The sequence below is a fragment of the Crinia signifera genome, chromosome 1 (assembly GCF_055691185.1).
Source record: "Crinia signifera chromosome 1, ASM5569118v1, whole genome shotgun sequence".
Taxonomy (NCBI): Eukaryota; Metazoa; Chordata; class Amphibia; order Anura; family Myobatrachidae; genus Crinia; species Crinia signifera.
This window is the reverse complement of record NC_139217.1, coordinates 409,828,612-409,851,618: the sequence shown is the minus strand read 5'-3', so window position 1 is coordinate 409,851,618 and position 23,007 is coordinate 409,828,612. Positions and strand designations below refer to the sequence as shown.

At 43.3% G+C, this 23,007-nt stretch overlaps 1 protein-coding gene across 2 annotated transcripts in view; it reads right to left on the bottom strand.

Moving 5' to 3' along the window:
* The window catches only part of SKIC3 (SKI3 subunit of superkiller complex), an 83,818-nt gene that overhangs the window by 26,968 nt on the left and 33,843 nt on the right, over nucleotides 1–23,007 (bottom strand). For both annotated transcript variants that reach the window (XM_083151763.1, XM_083151762.1), the window contains exons 15-26: nucleotides 22,801–22,980; nucleotides 21,392–21,516; nucleotides 17,009–17,262; nucleotides 16,233–16,335; nucleotides 13,635–13,811; nucleotides 12,216–12,360; nucleotides 11,309–11,387; nucleotides 9,579–9,640; nucleotides 9,406–9,462; nucleotides 8,026–8,094; nucleotides 6,439–6,513; nucleotides 4,025–4,166 (exon numbers count right to left, since the gene is read on the bottom strand). In XM_083151763.1, the coding sequence (XP_083007889.1) occupies nucleotides 4,025–4,166; nucleotides 6,439–6,513; nucleotides 8,026–8,094; nucleotides 9,406–9,462; nucleotides 9,579–9,640; nucleotides 11,309–11,387; nucleotides 12,216–12,360; nucleotides 13,635–13,811; nucleotides 16,233–16,335; nucleotides 17,009–17,262; nucleotides 21,392–21,516; nucleotides 22,801–22,980 (1,468 nt within the window). The remainder of the gene's footprint in view (nucleotides 1–4,024; nucleotides 4,167–6,438; nucleotides 6,514–8,025; nucleotides 8,095–9,405; nucleotides 9,463–9,578; nucleotides 9,641–11,308; nucleotides 11,388–12,215; nucleotides 12,361–13,634; nucleotides 13,812–16,232; nucleotides 16,336–17,008; nucleotides 17,263–21,391; nucleotides 21,517–22,800; nucleotides 22,981–23,007) is intronic.

Below are 23,007 nucleotides of genomic sequence, written 5' to 3'. Positions count from 1 at the left end.
GCCACCCTCCATTCGTTTAGTAAGATCAGGTATGTTCAAATTATGGCCTTCCAGCTGTTGTGAAACTATATACCCCAGCATGCCTTGCTATAGTTTTAGCATTTCCTAATAGCAAAACTGTGGCAAGGCATGATGGGAATTGTAGTTTCACAACAGCTGGAGGGCCATACTTTGAACGGGTGCCGGACAGTTTCCCGACAGTCCGGATCCTGACAGTCAAAACCCTGACACTTGGGGTCCGGACGGCCACCGGCTATTGTCCCTCATAGAGGGAGAATAGAATATGTGGCAAGCGTAGTGAGCCACCCGTGCCCGCAAGGGGCTTTGTTGCGCTTGCTCCGCTGTCTGAGTCCGGCCAGTCGGGATCCCGAAGTCGGGCTAATGACTGTCGGGATCCCGACTGTCGGGACCACATACCACACCCATTTGGACATGCATGAGTTAAACCTACATAGGATCGCCGCCCATTGGTATTTACAAAACTCACACATCACCATTTAAGGAGTGTAAGGTAAGGGATGGCTCTACCAATAGGCACCTCTATGAGGGAGACATCTTTTTTGTACTTAAATGTCTTAAATGCCACTTTCACATGAGCAGTCTTAAATGCACTTTCACTTCAGGGGCTGGCAAGTTGTTACTGGTGGCAGTGTGGGAAGATAAACTTGGGTAATAGGTTGAAGTTTTACTTAGTGTGACCAGAAGCCTTATAGGGACCCCGTGTACAGTATTCTCTTTTATAGTCTATGTCATTTGATTATATACAAAGAAAAAATATCGGCGCTAAACCCAACCACCACACTACGTTCTTGTCATACAATTATTAGGTATAGACCCTATACAGTACTGCACACAAATACTGGTGGAATCTATGTACAAGTTTGCAACAGGTTCCTGCAGCGTTTATATACAGAAATGCCTATTTCCAAAAGATGCAGAAAACAAAGAAAAAAAAAATCACAAAGAACTCAATGGAAACATTGTATATAAAAAAGGAAACATATTTATTACACTAACATTCACTGGCCAGTGATATGATACACAATTAAAAACGAAATGAAATTAACTTTAATATTATTGATTGATTATATATCTTTTTTTTGTTAAATTAAGTAGATTTTTATTGTACAAGAAAATCGAAAACAGTTTATAAACAGTGGGTAAGGGGTGAATCACGGTTGACACATACAGGCTAATCGCAATCCACCGCCATTCACCAGAAGGGGGCGCACGCGACGTTTGCGTGCTCCATTCTGACGGAGCCCACCGCTGTCCACACCCCCCAACCCTGCCTGTCTCCCTGAAGCGAAGACAGGCAGGGTTTACGCCATCTGCCACCAAGTGAAGGGAACGTGCGTGCGTGTGAGATGCTCGGGCATCACAGTCAGATGCAGTGCCTCTCCGCCAGCTCAGGGAATCTGGCGATTCCCTGGGCTGGTGGAGAGGCGCAACAGCTCCCATTCACTATTACAGGACTTTCATCAAGCTGCTCCCATCCTATGGAATGCCCTTCCACGCACAATAAGACTCTCCACTAGCCTCCAAACTTTCAAGCGTTCCCTGAAAACTCACCTCTTCAGGCAAGCCTATTATATTTAAGTTCTACAAGCATAACCCTCTGAGGCACTTATGTATTATATAGCTTCCCTTTTGGACTTGTAACTTGGTGGGACTGCTATGCTATTACTGGTGCCTGTCCTTGTGTTTCCCTCCAATATCCTTATAGATTGTAAGCTTGCAGCAGGGCCCTCTAACCCCCAAATCTGTCTGTTGTTACCCAGTTTGTTTGATCACTGTCTACTATTGTAAAGCGCAACGGAATCTGCTGCGCTATAGAAGAAACTGTAAATAAATAAATAAATAAATATATATGTCTTGTGTCTGTGTGGCTCCAAAGCACTGCCATCTGTTGGCAGCGTGTGAAACTACATCTCTTTCACTCTCTCAGAGGCAATCACAAGGCAGCAGGGACTCACAAGGCTGTTTGAAAAATAACAGTGGGAATGTATTCATGCCCCTGGATTTCATGTCAACAATTATTGGAATTAATATGCAGCAATATTTTCTCTGTAGCCTGCTGCATAAAATTACACCACATCTAGCTTTCAGCAGGTTTATACTGCCATCTGTTGGCAGTGAGTGAAACTACATCTACTAGCAGTTGCTTCGAGTGGGCTTACTAGTTAATGATATGTAGATAAAAACACATCAATGTGGGTATATAGAGAACAAACAGTATAAAATACATAGAGATAGTCATCTATCACATGTATGTATGTTAACCTGTATCTGTCAATAAATATTTAAAATATTTTTGTTTTATTATAATTAACCTGTTGTACAAGTGGTTCATTCACTATTATAATTTTTATAATTTAAACTAAAAAAGGGAACAAAAGAAAAGAAGTAAACATAATTATGCTGATTAGGTATGCAATCTGAAGGTACAATTCTAGTAAAAAAGACAGGACAGGTGCGGTATTATATATCTGTTTACGGTTACCCCAAAGTGCCTGTGCCATTTTTTTCATGCTTTATATTTGCTTGGTTTTTGGGGTACAGTAACACCCCATTTTGCATTAAAGGTACTCCAGATGGGCTACTTTGTGTGCATTTTGGGAATCTACATCTCCTTTAATGTCTACCTTAATGTTATATTGACAGAAAATAGATGCAAATAAAAATTTGTTTCTGAACACAATGTAATACTGAGGTTATTGCCACTGCACAGATGGCAACAGATTGCCAAAAACCAAACGTTTGTTAACTAAATATGATGTTCTTGAAAATACATTTCCTGTTGATTCAAGTGAATGCATAGGGTCTGTTATTATTGCACACCCTCATGAAATGTAATATATGAACTTTATCTAATTTTTGTATGACTGGAGACATACAAAAACTATACTCTATGAGTTAAAATGGTTTTATGCAAGTAATGTATCTGTTTAAAATACAACACAAGGGAGGAAATTTACTAAGGAGGCTGATCATGGCCGATCCACCGTATGAGCAGGTTCGAACGAGACCGTCTGAGGCTGCCAAGTTTTCCGGCAGCCAAATGCGGGCGATGGTGAAGCATCGTATGGATCAGTCAGATCTGTGCGATGCTTCTCTATGTAAAAAATAGAAGAAATAAAAAAATATTTTAAAATGATTACCAGCCCTGGGTTCTTTTGGCTGTATTCAATGTTCTTTTGTGAGCTGTGATGGTGAGCAGTGCTGATTGGTCGCTGTCACAGCTCATGGGTCAGTATTCAACTGAACCCACCCTGCACACGCCGTTTCCACCACACTGGGTTTTTACAGCGAGCTGGAAACGGTCTGTGCGGCTGTCAAAAGAACGAGTCTCCCTGCATTAGCCACAAGCCTCACCATTTGGGGGAATCCTCGCCTTCCTCTGACAGCGAGGATTCCCCCGATACGTTAAATATGGTGAGCGGTCGGCGCTGGGGTTAAACGGCAAGGGTGGCTTGTTTTCAGCGATCCTCACCGGCCGCAAAGAATACGGCCCATTGAGTGCTGGTTCCAGAAATACAGGGGAAAAAAGCCCTGGGGTTCCCTCGTATTTTAAAAAGCAGCACCAGGCTGTTGGCCCAGTCATGGTTACAAAAATATAGGGGACAAAAAAAAGGAGGACTTATCTGTATTTTTCTAACCAGCACCTGGCTCCATCAGCCATCAGGGTAATGCCACAGCTGAGGGAGACCGGCAAATGTGGCTTCAATTGGGGTCAACTATAAAAGGTGACTTTAACTGACTTTGCGCTCAGCCTCACTTGCCGATTTCCACCATAGGACTACATGTTAACATAGAGTACTATGGTGAGAACCGCCCATATGCTGACATGTTCATTTCATAACATGAAAGCCTATGGAGGAGTGCACAGCCTATCAGGTGGTGAGCTCCCATGGAGCTCTCTACTGATAGGCTGAGGGGAGTCTCATTAATTCCCCACATTCTTGGAGTGGAGCTGCTTGTGTAAACAGGATGTGTGTTATGTGCACTTGGTGTGGTAAGTTACCTGTATATTTGTGCAACGCTAGGTGAGCTGCAGTGATGGCATTCATCTGGACAATGCTATAGCGATAAAGATCTGTATTTCTATTGCTTTTATCCTGGAGGGTGCTACAGACCCAGTGCGCATATCCCTTTGCACCCTCTGCCTGTGAAAGAGGGCATAACAATTCAATACAAAAGCAGAAGTTAAAAACATACATATATATATAAAAATGTAGCTATAAAATATATATAAACACACAACCATACATACACAAGTGCATTAGGGCAAAAGGGGACAGATTGATGGGCAAAAATTATTTATCTGCATTCTGTACCTTTTTCTCTATACAGTAGTTCCATTGGTGCTTCTCACATACACAAATCTATCAATTTTGTTTAGTGACAGCACAGTCATAAAACCAAGGGCGGGATGTATTAATATACATCGCCGCCCAGCCACCGTGATGTCAGCACATATGTACTAGCATTTGCGGCTGGCATCGCGGTGTGGTGACGGAGCCCCTCCGCAATATCTGTAATGTGGTGTGTCTCCGTCACCTCCTGGGCTCTGCGGCATCCCTGTCATCTCCTCCTCCCCCCTGAAGCCGGAAGGACATCCCCGGCTGCAACATGCTGCTGGGGGAGGAGGAGCAGCACAGAGGACAGGGGAGGGCGGTGCGGACGCTGGGCAGTGATAGAAGCCTATAGGCTTCTATAGGGTATCGCCACCCAAAGGTGGCGATACCCTGCCCGCCGAAGACAGTGTGGCTGGGTTTTTAATTAAAGTTGAAAATGCGGTAAAACAGGGGTTTTACCGCATTTTCGTCATAGTACATCCTGTCCTAAACCTGTTTCCACAAGTGAACAATGCTGGGGCCAATTCCAGTCTTAGGGCCAGATGTATAAAGGTGTCATTTTTTAAAAGTAGTCTGTAATATGACAGTTAGGAGCTGATTGGCTGATTGTTAATCACTCTCCATTTTATCACTGTTTTGAAGTTGATACATCTGTCCCTTAGTCTGTTTCTGACCACTAGCATTGTAATGTTCAATCCTTTCCGGTTCCTTATGTATTACACAGGAGCAAGAAAACTATGTATGCAAGGTTCTGTATATGTAAATTGCCCCACTATAATACAGGAGAACCTCTCCTTTACTTCTGACTAAATACTATGGCTTATACTGTAGTATATTTTCTGTGGTGTACGCTGCTATTCCCAAACATTGACAATTTGGTGGTCCTGAATCCCCACCTTTCTGATCATATTGCAAACAATGCCCACAACCGGATCATACCTTATGAATAGTACAAGTGCAATCGTTTAAATTACCCTCCACTCTTACAATGGTGAGCACAGAATGCTCATTTGTTATAACCACAAGTCATCATCAAGTTAGGAGGTCGGCAGAAAAATGTATCACATCCTCCTTCCAGAGATGTAATGTGTGATTATGTGCTAACCAGAATGTGAATGATCATACTGCTTGCAAAGTCATTATGGGTAAGAGGATAAGACATAGATCAGGCAGCACTTTATTGGAAACCAAGACATTATTCAAGCAGCTTTACTAACAAGAGACAGCTCTATAATTACTCAGCTCTGTTCTAGAGCATTATTCAGAATGTTAACAAGTTCTGCAGTAGCAGCATCCTGGACTTACTAACTGTGTAGATATAGAGAAATATCTAGACATTAGCTGGCAGTCAAGAAAAACACCACATGATATATAGAGGTGTCCTCCTCGGTCTAGTATCACCAGATGCCTGGTGGACCCATGGTACTCTAACACGGGCATCTTTTTGCCGAAAAAGGGGCAGATGTATTAAGCCATAACAAGAGATAAATGCAAGGGTGATATGGAGAGATAAACGTCCAGCCAATCAGCTCCTTACTGACTTTTTCAAACACAGGCTGTAACATGGCAGTTAGCAGGTGATATCTTGTTAGGGCTTAATACATCTGCCCCAATGTGTCTTATTCACAACATAATGCAACTAGGATGCAAAAGGAGACTGTGCTGATTCATTTGATATACTACACATGCATGTTGTGAGCAACTGAGTTTGTACAGTACTGAACAGAATTTGAATTAGAAAAACGCTGCAGCTACTACATTGTAGCACTTCAGAGACTCAGTCGCACACAGCTATTCAAGTATCATATCAAATTTATCAGCATAGTCTCCTCATGCATCACATTGTGTTGCAAACAATATGTCATTTCATGACAGAAGAAAAGAAAGAGATGCCTAAAGCTACATGATGCTCATGTGATATGACGTGCCAAGAGGGGCTGTTTGATGTGACCGCAGCAAAGATGTGTGAAGACACCGCTGTATTTACCTAAATACGTGCAAATGAAATATACAGGAAAGCAGCACTAAAAAGACCATTCATAAGTCAAAAAACGTGTTTAGAACACTCTCTATGACTTACATGCATACTGAGCTCAGTAGTGTGCCTGAAGAGATCCATGGTTTCATAGCTCCCAACCGATTCTGCAATCAGGGCCTATACAATTAAAACATAAAAAAAAATTGGATATTTGTACTTACTGTAAAATCTCTACCTCAGAGTCCTTTTGATGGATTATATGTGGGTTAGAGTGTATGTCGTGGAGTTTGGCATTAAACATTTTTAAACTAAATTCCTTACCCCTCTAAGCCACTGCCAGCAGCTCCACAGTCTTCCTTTAACACAGTCACATGGAGGAAATTTAGAACTATAGATAACTAGACAAGGTCAGCCAGCAAGACAACCGGCCAAAAAACTGGAATGACAAACCAGAAAGGGATTGCCATGATAGACTTTAAGGGTGAGTAAAAAAATGTAATTTCTGCTAGCATCCATCGGGGGAACACTGTGTAAATAGCTACTACATGTGGGACACTCCAAAGCAAGCTAATGGGCCCTACACACATGCCGATGTGTGCAGGGCTACCTAGCTGCGCTATGTCGGGCTGTGCTGCGCCGCTATCGCCTAGCACACAGAGCTGACAGCCCACACACAGAGCGAGCTGTCAGCTCTGTGTGCTAAGCGAGCGGACAGCACCAGTGTTCTCCGGTGGGAGAACACTGCCGATGCCGAGATTGATGGACACTGTCCGTCAATCTCGGCCACCGATAAAGACGCGCGGGGACGCGCGCCGATGCAGATACAGCCCCCACACATACACCGATGTGAGGGCATTTGCTAAGCGACTTTGCAAAACTAAGCAAAATCGCTTAGAAAATGCCTTAATATCGGCATGTGTGTAGGCCGTATTACAAGGGGGTCGATCTCCCGGCAAAGCCACATGAAATCCTTTTGGCACGATACTGGTGTCCCCCATACCAAAAGTATGGAAACAGTTGAAGTTTGTGAAGGAGTGTACAAAGGACAGGGCTGCCACCATGCAAAGCTTTTCCACAATGGCATCCCCAAGAGAGAGTGTTGACGTGGCTCAGAGAGAAACTGGCACAGTTATAACCTCCTCTTATTATAGACATAAGCATCTAGTCCACTTCTGGTTATGATATATTGGTGCAGATTCATCCATATGTAAGAATGAATGAGTGTACCCTGAGTAGTATAATGATATAATGACTAAAATAGGTTTAAAATATAAGATTCTGCCTATGAAATATAACTATCTGTTTATCTCTCGGTCTATGAGTTGAACACACGTAATGACAATGAAAAGCATACATCTTTCCCCACTCTCTGTAATCTATTACAATCACGATAACAAACTAAGGTCTAGGAACCCATTAAAATCTAAATAAAAACTAGGTTATAACAACGTATGTGATTAGAAGGGGGTGGGTGTGTGCAGGAGGGGTGCTGGGTGTGGGACATTCGGCGTCCAGCGGGGTGCGGGAGGTCGTGCGGGCAACATTAGTTGGCTTACAAAGCAGCGAAATTTGCTGCTTTGCGAGTCAACCAGAATGAGGGCCTTACATTATTGTAGCACAAGATAAAAAATAAAAAAAAATCTTCATCCAGCTCCCTGCCACCACAAAACATCTTGATAATAAACTCACCTGACCAATCCAGCATCTCACATACAAAGGGTCCAAGGACTGAGCTACGTTGAAAGCCTGATGGCTTAGCTAGAAAAAATAAAACACATGTTAAAATATATTGAATGAGAAAACAACAAAAAAAAACAGAAAAGGCCCACCAAGCGTATTCTAACATACAGATAGAGCCACCCTCATCTAGCCTGCCTATGGCGTTTGTCACGATAACGCACTCCCAGTGTGCCACAGCATGGCATATGACACTACCCGTGAGTGCAATACCAGTGGTCATCCACCAGATGTCGCTTTTTAAAATCACCACTTCGCATGCGTGAGATGTCTAACTGAATACTACACCAAAGAATCCCCATTGCGCTCGTGCAAAGTCTCTATTCATATACTGTACACTATAATGCAAGAACTACTTTACAGTACAATACTGTACAGTATTGTTACATAGACATTTTTCTCAAAAAAATACAATTTTTACATGTACTGTACTAAAATGGGCACTGCTGTATGTGCATCTCATTACGCTATTTAAAACAGACGGGGCTATAGGAATAAGTGAGATACAGTATGAGCAACATACGTACTGTAACCGGACAGGCTCCAGCATAGAGGGCTTCACAAAATAGCTCCGTAAACCAGGACTGCATGGAAGCCCACATCGATGGAGCAAGCCACGGCATAGGTTTTACATGGCTTAGGGCAATGCTGCTTTTGCGTCTTATTACGCTAGTTACAACACAGGCAACGGAAATAAGCGAGCTACACAATGGGGGTTATTCTAATTCATTCATATCCCCCGTTCACACGGGGGACCAATGGGTGTATGCACATCTCTGTGCATTTGCATACACCGGATGCCAGCTGCCCGCCCACTTCCTGGTGAATGTGCACGCATATCTAAGGTGACCTGATTCATTCGAGGGTCAGCGACCGTCCAATGGTGTGTGTTTCCCCCTGGCCTGCGAATGGATGTTCATGTTAAACATCCATTCACAGGCCGTGCGAACTTACGCGCCGTGCGAGGGGGGGGAGCCTACCAGAATTCGGTGGGCGGCGTCTGGTGGACTTGCAAAGCTGCGAATTCACAGCCTTCACAGCGGAGAGAGAGAGAACTTTTGAGTTCTGTCTTGGAAGGGGGTGGTTGTTATTTTGGGAGACCTCTGAGTAGTCCTTAAGGGGGAAATCATAGGCAACCCCTATAGCTAAGCCCCCAGCCAGTAATGGTTTTGCCTATTACACGGACCATAAATAATCTGAAATGGTTCTGGACCAGTAATCCAGGGCACCCGAGCAAGTGGCCCAAGGCATCGGAGGGTTTCACCACTGCCGCAGAGCTATCAGCAGATTCTCCAGGGACAGCGGCAATATAATGGGTACCAATTGACTTACCTCAATACTTTCATTCACTAAATATAAGGCACCGAGATTAGTCCAAGCAGCAGCATTCTGGAGAAAGCAGACACTGGGGTAAGGCACATTACATGAGGACAACAAAACTTCAGCACATACACTACATGATGAAGCTTACATTTCAGTTGATGAAATGAGAACGGGGTACTCACATTTGGCTGACACTGGATGGATTTAATGAATGAATGTTGAGCCAGAGCATTATTGTTGACACCTGAAAATGATAAAAAAAAAAAACATTCCTAAAATATGAAAAATATTTTATATATCCCTTTACACATTGGGTAGCCTCATTAACCCTTTAATATGCCAAGGGAATTTGTCAATATAGGTGTGAAAGCTGCCAAGCAAATATTTTTATTAAACCCTTTGTGTGCCAACATTGCTGTGAGAGATCCTCAAAATATCCGTCAAAAATGCCAGCGCCACTCACAGCGACTGTTCTTTTTTTGGGTGCAATATTTAACTAGACTTCAATTAATGGTCTTGTGTGTATTTGTATTTATGTATATGAAAAGAACAGTCACGGTGAGCGATGCTGGCATTTGTAGCGGGAATTTTGAGCTTAGTCCCTATCTGCTCCTACTTCCAATCTCTGTCTTCACAGCTCCCCCTGTCCATATCCAGGAAGTAACTTTCTGTTAAGGAGTAATTTGGTCCATCAAGTGGCTTCTAGTGGTCACTGGTGGTACTTCACCTCAAAAAGGATAAGAGGGTCGTTAGAACAAGCGCCAAGAGGTTTGTTGAAATGGCATCAGACTTTCCTGACTTGACTATGAAAACCATGTTAAAATCTTACCAGTTTTGAAACAAATGCCTGGTCTCCACATCCTACATGGAGATGCACCAGAAGATCTTACACAGATCTTATTTTACTCCAAGACTTAAGCACCTCATAGGGGAGGCCCCTGATGCTAACTGCTATAAATGTGGTAATCCTAATGCAGATTTAGTCCACTGTATGAGGTCCTGCTCTGTTGTACAATCCCTCTGGCTCTCTCTTCAAGAATAGATAACATCGACATTAAACATAAACGTTGCCATCTCTATGTCTTGGGCATTTTGGGGTATTTATTCCTCTAATGACCACAAGAAATTGACCCCTGGAAATCGTTTATTGCTCATCAACTGGCAGCGACCATTAAAAAACCCATCCTGTCCCAATGGATTTCTCCCGATCCATCCCCTATGTCCTTAGCTTTTCCCAGAATTTCCCATCTGTTCACAATAGACTGGACAGAAACATCACTTCATAAGGAGAAACGGACGCCAAACTTTTTTGACACATGGTTGCCATATGTTCGAACCTTATCCCCTCTCTTGAAAACAGCCTCGCGGTTCCTTCTAGAATCATTGAGTACTGATCCGCCTTTTTAGCCATGTATGGAGACTGCCTGATTTTAGTTAGCCCCTGCTATGATTGTACTTGGTCATTGTAATTGAATTTATCACCCTGTTGCACTTTATGTTATTGTCTTCAATGGTATTTAATGTAATTTTTGATCGTTACATTTTTTGTATTTTATAGATTTTTCCTGTCAATAAAAAAAACTTGAAAAAAAAAAGGATCAGAGGATGTAGCCTTTTAAATATATAGATATTTGTAAAAGTTAGTGAACATATTATAATAGACTCTCCTTACATGTTTCCTTGTAGACACCTCTCTCTTCTCACCTTGCTCAAAAAGATTTATTTTGTTGCATGCACATTGCAAAACTAATGTCCAATATAATTTTATTTCACACCAGACCTGTTTGTTAAGCTGTTATTATTGCAGTAACTTTTATTTATAGAGAGCCATGTCCTATGCTCCAACATACTTGCTGTGATATACTGTACAAATAACATTTTACAAAATAAAAAAAATACATAAATATCATACCTTTATAGCAACAAATAACTCCAAGAGCATTCCAGTACTGGTGATTGCTGCTGTCCATCATGACAGATTTTTTAATGCACTAGATATCGGGAAAAACAAATGGATTTAGAACAAATGCCCTCATGCAAGGGCCAAGCACAATAACTGGCAAGAACAGGGCTGGCACAAGATTCTTCGGGACCCTACTGCTCCCACCACACGCACACACCAATACCGAATTTCCAAAAAACCTCAGGTAAAAGTGGGGTCTCAAAAGTTCAGTACTGCCATTAAGTACAATCTCTCAGAGTCATCCTTAATTTTGTGATAGACTCAGGGGCTCTCCCAGATTTAGGAGCTCCTAGGCAGCTGCCTAATGGTAGAACTAGCCATGGGCGAGAAGAAGAAGTGTCACACCATTTAAAGGAAGAACGTAAAATATCTGCATAATTCCATACTTAAGAGATGTGTGTGTGTGTGTGTGTGTGTGTGTGCGTGTGTGTGTGCGTGTGTGTGTGGGGGCACACATTTGTGCGTATATCAGATTGGGATACGTCACTAGGTCTACAAGCATTAAGTCAACAAGCAATTATTTCGACACCACTAGGTCGACATGATTGAAAGTCGACATGCCGGAAGGTAGACTTGACTGAAGGTTGACATGGGTTAGGTCGACAGGGTCATTAGGTTGACACAAGCATTAGGTTGACATAGGTTGTTTTTTTTCACTTTTGTTTTTTGAGACGACATGTGCCGATAGGCGGTATTTCATGCCCTACCATCCACTAGGGTGTAGTGGGAGAATAAAATAGTGTGCCTTCATGCATGTCGACCTAATGCTTGTTGACTTAGTTCATGTCTATCCAGTGATCAATACCCAACAGACTGCGAGCACACACCCAAGATTTATCATCGTTCCCAAAATTACCTGCACAGATTTCTCCAATAAATCGCTGCTGCTCCTGTCTTTGCTCTGCGATCCCAATAAGCTCTGTGCTTGGTAGAAATAATTGATACCAAGGTCACACCAGATGTTCGCAGACAGCTGAAGCTTCAGTGCCCGACCATAACACCTGTGGCAATGATATTTACCAATTCATTATTTCAATGCTTTAAATGTTCATGGGTCCATTACCTACATAGCTCAATCTGTAACTGCTCAATTAATACAGTATATTTATATTTATACTGTAACTAATTACCAGCCCGGCAAATTGATGGAACAGCAGAACAGTAATGTCAGTGCCAGGGGCTGTGTGTGTCCAAAATGAACCACACTTGAATTGCTCCATCAGGTGCCATCTAGTGGCACCCGACACACAACATTTGAATTCTCCCAATAGAGGAGAAGAGCAGCATTAGCCTTGGGTTTTTTCTTAGGGAGCGCTCCCCACTGGGCAAGTTTTTTCTGGGGAGCGCTCCCTAACAAAAAACAAAAAAAACCACCACTGTGTCCCCGGGTCCAGGCAGCGCCACTGAACCGTCCATCAGCCACTGCTCGGCCCTGCACCCCGTCCCTGCATGCGGCAACCTGGCTTGTCATAAGCCGGCGCCGCGATGAGGCGAAGGTGCGTTGGAGGAGATAAAGCCAGGCAGCGTTGAAGCCAGCTGAGTTCAGCAATGAGCAATTAACTCAGCAGTGCTGCCCGGCGCTATACCCTGGCAATCTCGAGAATTTTCCGGGATTGCCAGTCTGGGCATTAGCCCGGAAAATTCTCGGGATTGCCAGTGAAGGGGTTAAATAGGTTTTATTCTACACAAACATAAGTACTGTGTATTCCCTACTCTGCCCTCTAGTGGTGAAGTCTCCTTGGACAGCCCACTGAGAGCATTCACATACCTAACTCATTGTCAAAAGGAGTGGTTCTCAATCTGGGGTACTCTGCAGACCAGTTGGGGGTACTTTAAAATAATATTGATAAAGGTGGAAGAAAAAGTCTCCCATTGCCACGGCGATGAACAACGTTGCGTCACTTCTGGTTCCATCTGCAGCGTTATCAGCGTTTCCTTGTGCTTTTGCTTGACCAGCAATCCACTGGAAGCTTCAGACATCAGCGATTATCTACCCCACTCTAACACGGGTGGAGGTAGCAACGGCATAATCCTACAGGTGTTAGTGGGAGTGTGGTATAGGGGTCCGACAGTCCGAGAGCCCATAGCAACATCACATGTGAAGTAAAATACACATCTTAGTAAATTTCCCCCATTGTAATGGAAAAAGTTTAGCACAAAGATGGTCTGCGCCATGACGTGACTAGAAGGCTGATTATTGTGTAAGAAGTGTAGCTGTGTGTGGACACATCTGTACTTGCTTGTTTCAAATAACTTATGGCTTAACAGTTCCTACCTTCCACCTAGCTCCAGTATCTCCGATTTATTCATTAGCTGTTGGCCCTTGTTCTGCCCAAGAAGAGCACCCAGGACATTAACTCTGGCCTTAGCAGGAGAGACCATATGCAGAAAGGTGCAGACATCACCAAGCAGTTTCCACAGGCACAGGAGGTCAGGCCGCTGCTGAACAGCTCTGAAATCAACAAATTACATTGATTATTATATTTGCACACATTTCTGCCCGGTTTGCGTGCCTATACGGGTGACTTTTCTCGTCATTTCAGCTGGCCACCCCCAAGAGTAGGGAGCTGCAATGATATTAGTCAGCAAAGCCATTTGAATACCACCGACGGGTGGGAACGGGAGCCGGGACGGACGGGTACAATTGCATCCGGCCCACTGTATCTTATGTGTTGTGGAACTGTGCATGCTCTGAAGAGTAACATGCGTGTCTATGGGCGATGAAGTGTCATACTCACCTCAGTCACATGTCCACTTGTGGTTGAATAGGTGACAAATGGACAGTCACACATTGCTGAGGGAATTGCAGTCTAATCAGGGTTCAGCAGACACGCACATATGGCTGTTACCCATTGCATGAGGAATAGGGTTTGTGGAAGTGGCCACTGCTAATAATCATGGCTAAGAAATCAAGTGAACCAGTGAGGTCTGCCGACCACAGATGTGCATACAACGCAGCAGATGACCATTAATGCATAAATATACATTATGTGTATACAGATTTAGCCATGGTCATCCATCCTGCTAAACGTACACATTGCGTCATGGATGCTGTGACTAGTGTGCTCGCGAACAAGACACAGGCATAGGCATAGGGATGTGCACCCTGTTGACTGTGGCGGCTGGGCTGCAAATAGTGCGGCATGCCGCCATGCGTATGCCTGTGCATACACAACGTGGCATAGATGAGCATAGCTACTGTACATCTGTATGGGAATATTTTTATATATTGTTAATTGTTAATGTTGAATCATTAAGTCAAACATGTCGACTTTTGAAAAAGCATTTCAGGGAGATTCGTAAAAGTAACACCTAGGTACTCTTTACCTAGAACGGCGCCCATCGCGACCATCGCGACCATCGTATGCACTAAAAAACGGGTGCGATGCGATGCCCGCGATTTCCCATAGGGATCAATGTTAAAAGTCAGATTGGACGCGATTTTAGTGTTAAATGCCTCAATGCCCGCGATTTTTCCATAGGAAACAATGTTAAATGGACCACAGAGCCCTAATAGTCCCCCTGAAGTCTGAAATGGCCCCCACAATTTTTAACGGCACCCCACGATCAACGTCAACCCGAAGCGTGGCGAGCGCAGCGAGCCCGCGAGGGGCGGCGGTACGCGTCCTCCGACCTTTTCATACCCCCACTATCCACGTCGGCGTGGAGTTGAGAATAGAATAGTGTGGCGAGCGCAGCGAGCCCCGCGAGGGGACGCGGATACCTTCACAGGTAAACGCGTCCCCTCGCGGGCTTCACAGGTGTCCGCGTCGCCACGGACACCTGTGAAGCCCGCGAGGGGACGCGTATAACTGTGAAGGTATCCGCGTCCGCTCGCCACGCTTCGGGCTCGCCACACTATTCTATTCTCAACTCCACGCCGACGTGGTTAGTGGGGGTATGAAAAGGTCAGAGGACGCGTACCGCCGCCCCTCGCGGGCTCGCTGCGCTCGCCACGCTTCGGGTTCACGTTGATCGTGGGGTGGCGTTAAAAATTGTGGGGGCCATTTAAGACTTCAGGGGGACTATTAGGGCTCTGTGGCCCATTTAACATTGTTTCCTATATAAAAATCGCGGGCATTGAGGCATTTAACACTAAAATCGCATCCAATCTGACTTTTAACATTGATCCCTATGGGAAAATCGCGGGCATCGCGTCGCACCCGTTTTTTATGTGCATGCGATGGCCGCGATTTTTTACCCCCGACGCCCGCGATGCTAATCGTGGGCGCCGTTCTAGGTAAAGAGTACCAACACCTACATAGCGGACATGGGGGCAGATGTATTAAGCCTGGCGAAGAGATAAACTTGAGATAAAGTGGAGATAAATTGGAAGGAGATAACGCACCAGCCAATCAGCTGTGTTTGAAATATGACAGTTGGAAGTTGATTGGCTGGTGCGTTATCTCTTTCCAATTTATCTCCACTTTATCTCAAGTTTATCTCTTCGCAAAGCTTAATACATCTGCCCCATGTGCTGCTACATGTGAGAGGCGTGTCATATTAATGCTTACATTCAAATGTATATGAGCCCCAAAGCAAGTAGCAAGATCTAATTGTTGATGAGAAGACACTGATATTTTTCAGGGATTACTCATGTATTGTGGTTCACAAGTGGTTCTGTGCAAGTGGCCACGAGAAACATTATTTCGAAATGCTTGTAGCCATAGGGAGCATTGTGGCTTACAGACAATGCAGGCAAATGGCATTAATGATCCCATCTGAATTTATAGATCTTGGAGCTTGACACTCATTTCTTCTATGTTGGGATAAATGCTTTGGTGTTTCGTTGGAACACATACTTGGAATTATATGTAATAGACAAGTTATAAAATAGTTAACAGAAAGGAAGTTTTGCCCTTTTTGTACCAACCTTGTCAGATATTCGAGAGCCTTTTCAATGCCATCCACAGCCTTTGCATCTAGGAAGTCTACAAGTGCAGCCTTAGCAAGCATCAGATGACACTCCCCTTGACCTGGAACAGACATAAAATCAAACACATAATTCCCTTTCTTACATTCAATTATATGATGGCAGAAATCATATTTTGAATTAAATTAACAGTCAAATAATAATGTTTTACAAAGAGCAACAATAACGGGCGGTGGTTTCAGGAACACATCCAAACATACAACCAAAGCAAATGGAGGATCTAAGAGTGGAAGGTTACTATGCACCCCTACCCCTCCCGTGCTGCACACAGCCTAATTTCATAATTGTGTGATGCATACAAGGGCAATGGTAGGCAAAGGAGTCTATCTCCGTGCTGCTGTTGCGCTCACATTACAATGGCAGGCTAAGAGTGTGGTGGAGTATTCTATTCCAAAGTCCACTTCAACTATTCCATCCCATTACCAGTATGTAGAATGAGCCACTATGGAAGATAGGAATTCTGGGAGTTCCCATGGACTCACGGAAGATTAGCCCACCTCGCTACCTTTTCCGGTGAAGCTTGAGGATGTCTCTAGCTGCATGAAGAGGAATTGTACCATACATTCTGACAGTTTAATCACTTTTTTAATAGTAAATGAAAAAGCTTCAAATACTCCTATTTTTACCAGTATAATTGGTAATTAGACGATATTCCCGTACAAATGTAAAAATGGTCTCTAAACAAGATGCCAACAGAGAAAACATTTCTGTTCTACCTTTAAGCGCTGGCACATATTCTCCATACTTCTTTATGATGTGCTGGTATTCGGTTACGGCTTCCTTATATGTGCCCAGGATCTGTTTGATAGAAGCTATTTTGTACGCACTGTACATGGAGTCCGGGTTCAGGTCGCTGGCTTTCATGAAGGATTTCAGTGCGGTACTGTAGCCTCCTCTACTCAGGTAGGCTTCCCCTAAACACTCCCAGCAGTTGGGATCCTTAGGGTCAGCTCTCAGAGCAGCGTGCAAGCTATGTAATAAAAAAGATCGCAATCGCATTAGCAAGTGCCCAGAACACAAGCGGGTGGGATGGTTTTATAAAAGGTCAAGAAGATAAACAAAGGCCTAATTGTAAATATATTTTGCACTGGCTGGGGAACACAGCTTTTATCATGGTCGATACTGCGTCAATGAACAAATCGTGGAATAATAATAACAGCATCATTAAAGGCCAAGTTCATTCACAATGACCGTGTTTAGTTAATAGAACACAAATAACATATACACATTTGGGCTTTGAACCCTCTAAGATCATTCATGCTGTGCAGAGAATGGTGAAAAGGGCACTGAGGCCGCAATCAATAGCTGCCCGCTGTCACCTCACATCAAAGCCATTTAGATTTGGAAATATGAATGCCACAAATCCAAGGATATATGACCTATAATAGTTTACCACTCATGAAGTTCCATCAATATTCCATTTGCAGCTACAAAATGCAAATAAAAAGAAATAAACCATCTTACTGTGTTAGTTGAAAAATTCCAATTACCACTACTTACCTCATACATCTTTGCTGCAGTCACACCAAACAGTACCTCACGGCACGCCAGAAATGGGCAACTTTTTTTTTGTTTCTTTTCGCAAAAAAATTGGAAACGTGATGTAACGCCAGAGGAGAATGTGCTGATTAATCTGATATGATACTTGTAGGTACTTGTTTCCTAGCACGGCCCCTGCGATAAAGATTGTATCCATCGGGACTCCCAAAAATCGCGACGCGATGGACGCGATTTTTACATTGGAATCAATGTAAAATGGTCCCTGAGACCCGATTTCCCATTGGCCCCAATGTTAAATGGCCCCCAGACCCCAATTTTTATTGTTTCCCAACCTTGATGGGTCAAATGCCCCCCCCCCATTGTTAACGCCACCACACGATCAACGCCAACCCGAAGCGTGGCGAGTGCAGCGAGCCCGCGAGGGGCGGCGGTACGCGTCCGACCTTTTTTCATACTCTTACTATCCACGTCGGCGCGGAGTTGATTTTATAGAGTGTGGCGAGCGCAGCGAGCCACTGAGCCGGAAGCATGGCGAGCGCAGCGAACCCCGCGAGGGGACGCGCATTACTTCACAGGTATTACGCGTCCGCTCGCTGCGCTCGCCACACTATATAAAGTCAACTCCACGCCGACGTGGATAGTGGGGGTATGAAAAGGTCGGAGGATGCGTACAGCTGCGCTCGCCACGCTTCGGGTTGGCGTTCATCGTGGGGTGGCATTAACAATGGGAGGGGGGGCGTTTCACATGTAAAATACCCATAAGGGTGGGTATACAATGAAAAATCGGGCCATTGCCCCATTTTACATGGTTCCCTATGTAAAATCGCGTCCATCGCATCGGTCGCATCGCATGCCTTATCTTAAGGCATGCGATGGATGCGATTTTTTAATTGTCAGGGAAAAGGCTAAAAGTAGCCCTGAAATCGCGTCGGTTGCGTCCATCGCATACCTTAAATTAAAGGTATGCGATCACCTACGACGGGCGCCGTGCTAGGAAACAAGTACCGACTTGTATTCTGTATCTGTGTGCGTCTGAGTCCCTGAATCTGTACACTACTGTGTTACAATATAACTGCTGCAGCCTTTCCAATACCAGTTCTCTTATGCTCCATACACACACAATATACATCATATATCAAATGAATCAGGATAATCTACTGCATTAAGGTCGAAAGTGCATTTTCAGCACAAAAAAAAAAGGCCAACGCTAGAAAAGCTGCATGGGGCCTTCCAGCTTACGCACACCAGACATCTCACAGTCACATGGTCAAGCCTCCAGTTTGATGCATTAAGGAGATATGTCCCAGTCAACCCAGCTCTTGTGTATCACTGATCTGATAGGGATGTGCAAGTAATCAATATGTATTGGTTGGAATGGCATTATCTAGAGCACAACTGAGTAGGTTTAACAAGTTTAAATGGGAAAATCAAGGAGTATTAAAAAGGTTGGATAATAAAATAGGAAATAAGGAAAGCAGGTGGCAAAGATGTCAGGGAATTGTGAGTCCTGACCTGAGGGGCAACAAATGAAAAAGTAACAGAAAGCTAGAGGGTATAGAATAGTACATATAGTATATAAGAGTTATGTGATGTGCTCAGATAAGTGACTCGGTAAATTATATAAAATATGGTCCCAGGGATGAGGAAACCAGAGACTAATGTTACATTGTAAGATTCTAAACTGTTCCACAAGGCCTCTCCCAACCCATCATTCCAGCAATGATCCTCTTACAGTATCCTAAACTTGTATTCAGCGCTAGAAGGGTTCTCAAAATGTAATACCAACACTGGTGAGGAAAGAATAATGTACAATGTCACCAATCAGGTATCTGATTTGCCCTGGGTCTATTCATTTACGCTTTTTCATTTTTAAAAATTGAAAGTGCACAATCTTATTAAATGTCCATGTTTTTAAAGTTATGCACTATGTCTATCTTATAATATATTCCACATGTGATGTCTGGAGAGGCAACATAGGACCAGCAGTATTAAGGATTATACCTGAACTGGGATTTCTCATTGGTCATTTTACGTTATTGTTTCCTCACCAGGTATTACATTTTGGGAACCCTTCTAGTGCTGAATATCAGTCTCCACTGTCTGTTTTTGGGGGTGTTATTGGATGGCACCCCTTATTCTGTATGTTTAGCTGCTTCAAGATTTTAATTGTGCGCACTACTTCACTTAGTATTTTTTTACATTGTAGTATCCTAAACTTACAATTGACAGCACATAAAAATGAAGCACATATGCTCTATCCCATTCATGTACATAAAACCCCTCTTGCATACACAAATATATAACGTGGAAAACAATTAAGAAAGGAGAACAATAAGCGAGGTGGTTAATATAGAATAGACAAGGAGTCTAGTCTGGTTACAGAATGTTCCTCAGCGTATAATGGCCCCTGACATTTCAGACATCTGCCTTCCTGTTACAATCACCCTTACTGTAAGGCGGGCATGTCCAAACTGTGGCCCTCCAGCTGTTATGAAACTACACATCCCAGCATGCCTTGCCATACTTTTAGCATTCCCAAATAGAAAAAACTGTGGCAAGACATGCTGGGACTTGTAGTTTCACAACAGCTGGAGGGCCATAGTTTGGACATGCCTGCTGTAAGGGAATAATTAGCCTATGGAAGGCCGGTGGAGAACTGTCTGTGGCTGTTATCTTTGGTCACACAGGATCAGGCAATAAGTGACGTCTCAGCTTTCTTGCCCGTTTAGTTAACACAAGTAATTGAATTGATATTAATTGGTTTTGGCTCATCAGTTGTGTATCTCTCACTCTCTAGTGCTTCTTTCTATACTTTCCACTCAGGTTATACCACTGGGCAGTTCATAAGAGACGTGCTAAATATTATATTACTACTAACAATACTGAGTATTACCCAAGGCGAATTTAGCCCACTGCTAGATTCAAGTGTAATGGCTTGTTAACTTTGCTTACAAAAAATGGGTTTATTTGACACAACAGACATTGGTCATCTATTCTGTACGACATAATATTCAATTACTATGAATAGAGCTTTTATGATTGTACTAGACCCCCTTAAAATAATACCTAAATTTTACATTGTTACATTATATTATGTGCCTTTATCACAATAAAAACATACATTAAAAACAAAACATATACTATTATTTCTAATTCCTTGTCATTTCTCAGTTTTATAGTGTTCATTCTTGCACCCACTATCTTTGAAAACCCATGCAGTTCCTCTTCCCTGCCTGGGGTGTCGCTGTCTGCTGTAGTGCTTCTAGCACAGTGTGGTCTGTATATCAGCACTGATATGCAAACCAGACATGTGCTAGAACCACCACAGCAGACAGCGACACCCCAGGCAGGGAAGAGGAACTGCATGGGTTTTCAAAGATAGCGGGTGCAAGAATGAACACTATCTTTATGATAGTAGTTCTCAAGCTCCTGGAAACCCAGGGACCCACTAGCCATTGAAAGTTAATGAGCTCCCTCCAACATGTCTATTCCCTAGAATTATGAAGCACATGTATGTATTGAAAACATCATATTAGAACATTTGGCATTACTGATAGAGAAAGGACAGGAAAATGGAATAACTAGGTTTAGACACTTACTCAGATATGGCCTTAGAATGCTGGCCAACTCTCAGATAGAACAGGCCTCGTCTAAGCCACGCCCATTTAGCTGATCCCGGGCTCGATCGTTCTGTTACACTTGTCAGAATGGCCAATGCTGTGTCCTGAAAGAACAGCAATAACAAGGTACATGTAATACATAGTATACATAAAGCAGATGTCTGGAATAAACTTTCACCAGACAATGATGAATACACAGCAATAAATCAACTGCAAAAAAAACAGAACAGTTCGTAAAAAACTATTGATCCTTTTCTGCCATCTGTTTCTAAAAATAGACCTACTCTCATATTTGGAATATTTATGAGAAATGTTTCCTATTTTGTACCAGAATTTATTTTACATCACAGTAAAAAGGTCTGATGCAGACAAAGGGCTCAGAGATATGCACTGATGCTGCCGCAGTGACTGCAAAAATATGCAAACACCACAGCAGCCTGAATTTGTATTGGGATGCTCATTGGTGGCTTTGTGAGTTACAATAGCAGTGAACAAACACACAGCACTGGGTTGTAGTGCAGACAGTTATCATACTTCTGAGTGGTCCTATGGCTGGTCGTGCAGCATGGCTGCAGAGAGTCCTGCTCCGGAGACATTGCTGCTGCATCGCAGCAGCAGCAAGCAGAGGCAAGCACTGATAAAGTTAATTAATTAGGAAGAAAGAGTGCAGGTGCACTCTCCAAACATTACTAATGCAAACTGTAATACATGTTGCAATTAAATGAGAGGTTCTTTGCATAATTGTGGCCAAATATCATCTTCATTATGTGTGGACTAAAATTTTCAGCATAATAGCACCTTTCAATACATTGAGGGGTGAATTTATGAAGCTTGGAAAAGTGTTATCTATCCCCATAAAGAACGTTATGAACAAGGTGATAATGGTTCAGCCAATCAGCTACAATATGTAAATTGACAGGTAAGAGCTGATTGGCTGAACCATTATCACCTTGCTCATAACGTTCTTTATGGGGATAGATAACACTTCTCCAAGCTTCATAAATTCACCCCTTAATCAGGGTGTGCAGTCTGGGCCCCCTTCCCCCCCTATATAGTTCATGAAATGCCTGCGTTTTTGCCGCCTCTGCATGTAACAGACCACAAGCGGTCCACAATGTAAAATTGCTTGGAAATAAATCCTCTCTGCAAACGCAACACCTTTGTGGCACATGTGCAGTGCCAGTTACACACACAGTCAACCAATAATGGCTTAGCTGCGCAAAAATCAGGTTTGCAACCTTCTCTGCATCAGGCCGTTCTTGAGAAAAAAACATGAAGCGAATACTGCAATTAACATTCTACTCATTTTATGCTTCTCATAGTCTATTAGTCTGTGCAGGATAAATTGCTATTCCACTTTGCCTTCTAGAGCAGAGATGTGGGTATACCATGTCACCGAGCTCCACACTAAGGTCAACTGCTGCTGCTCCTGACTCTCCATCTCCCCCATCCAGGTCAAAGGCCTTCTTATAGCAACCGCGAGCCCGGCTCCTGTCACCAGCTACTTCTCGGTAGTAATGACCCAAGTAACAAAACACTTTTGACAGATAGGGGTCCAGCTTTGCAGCCTGCAGAGGAAGAATAAAACACTAAGA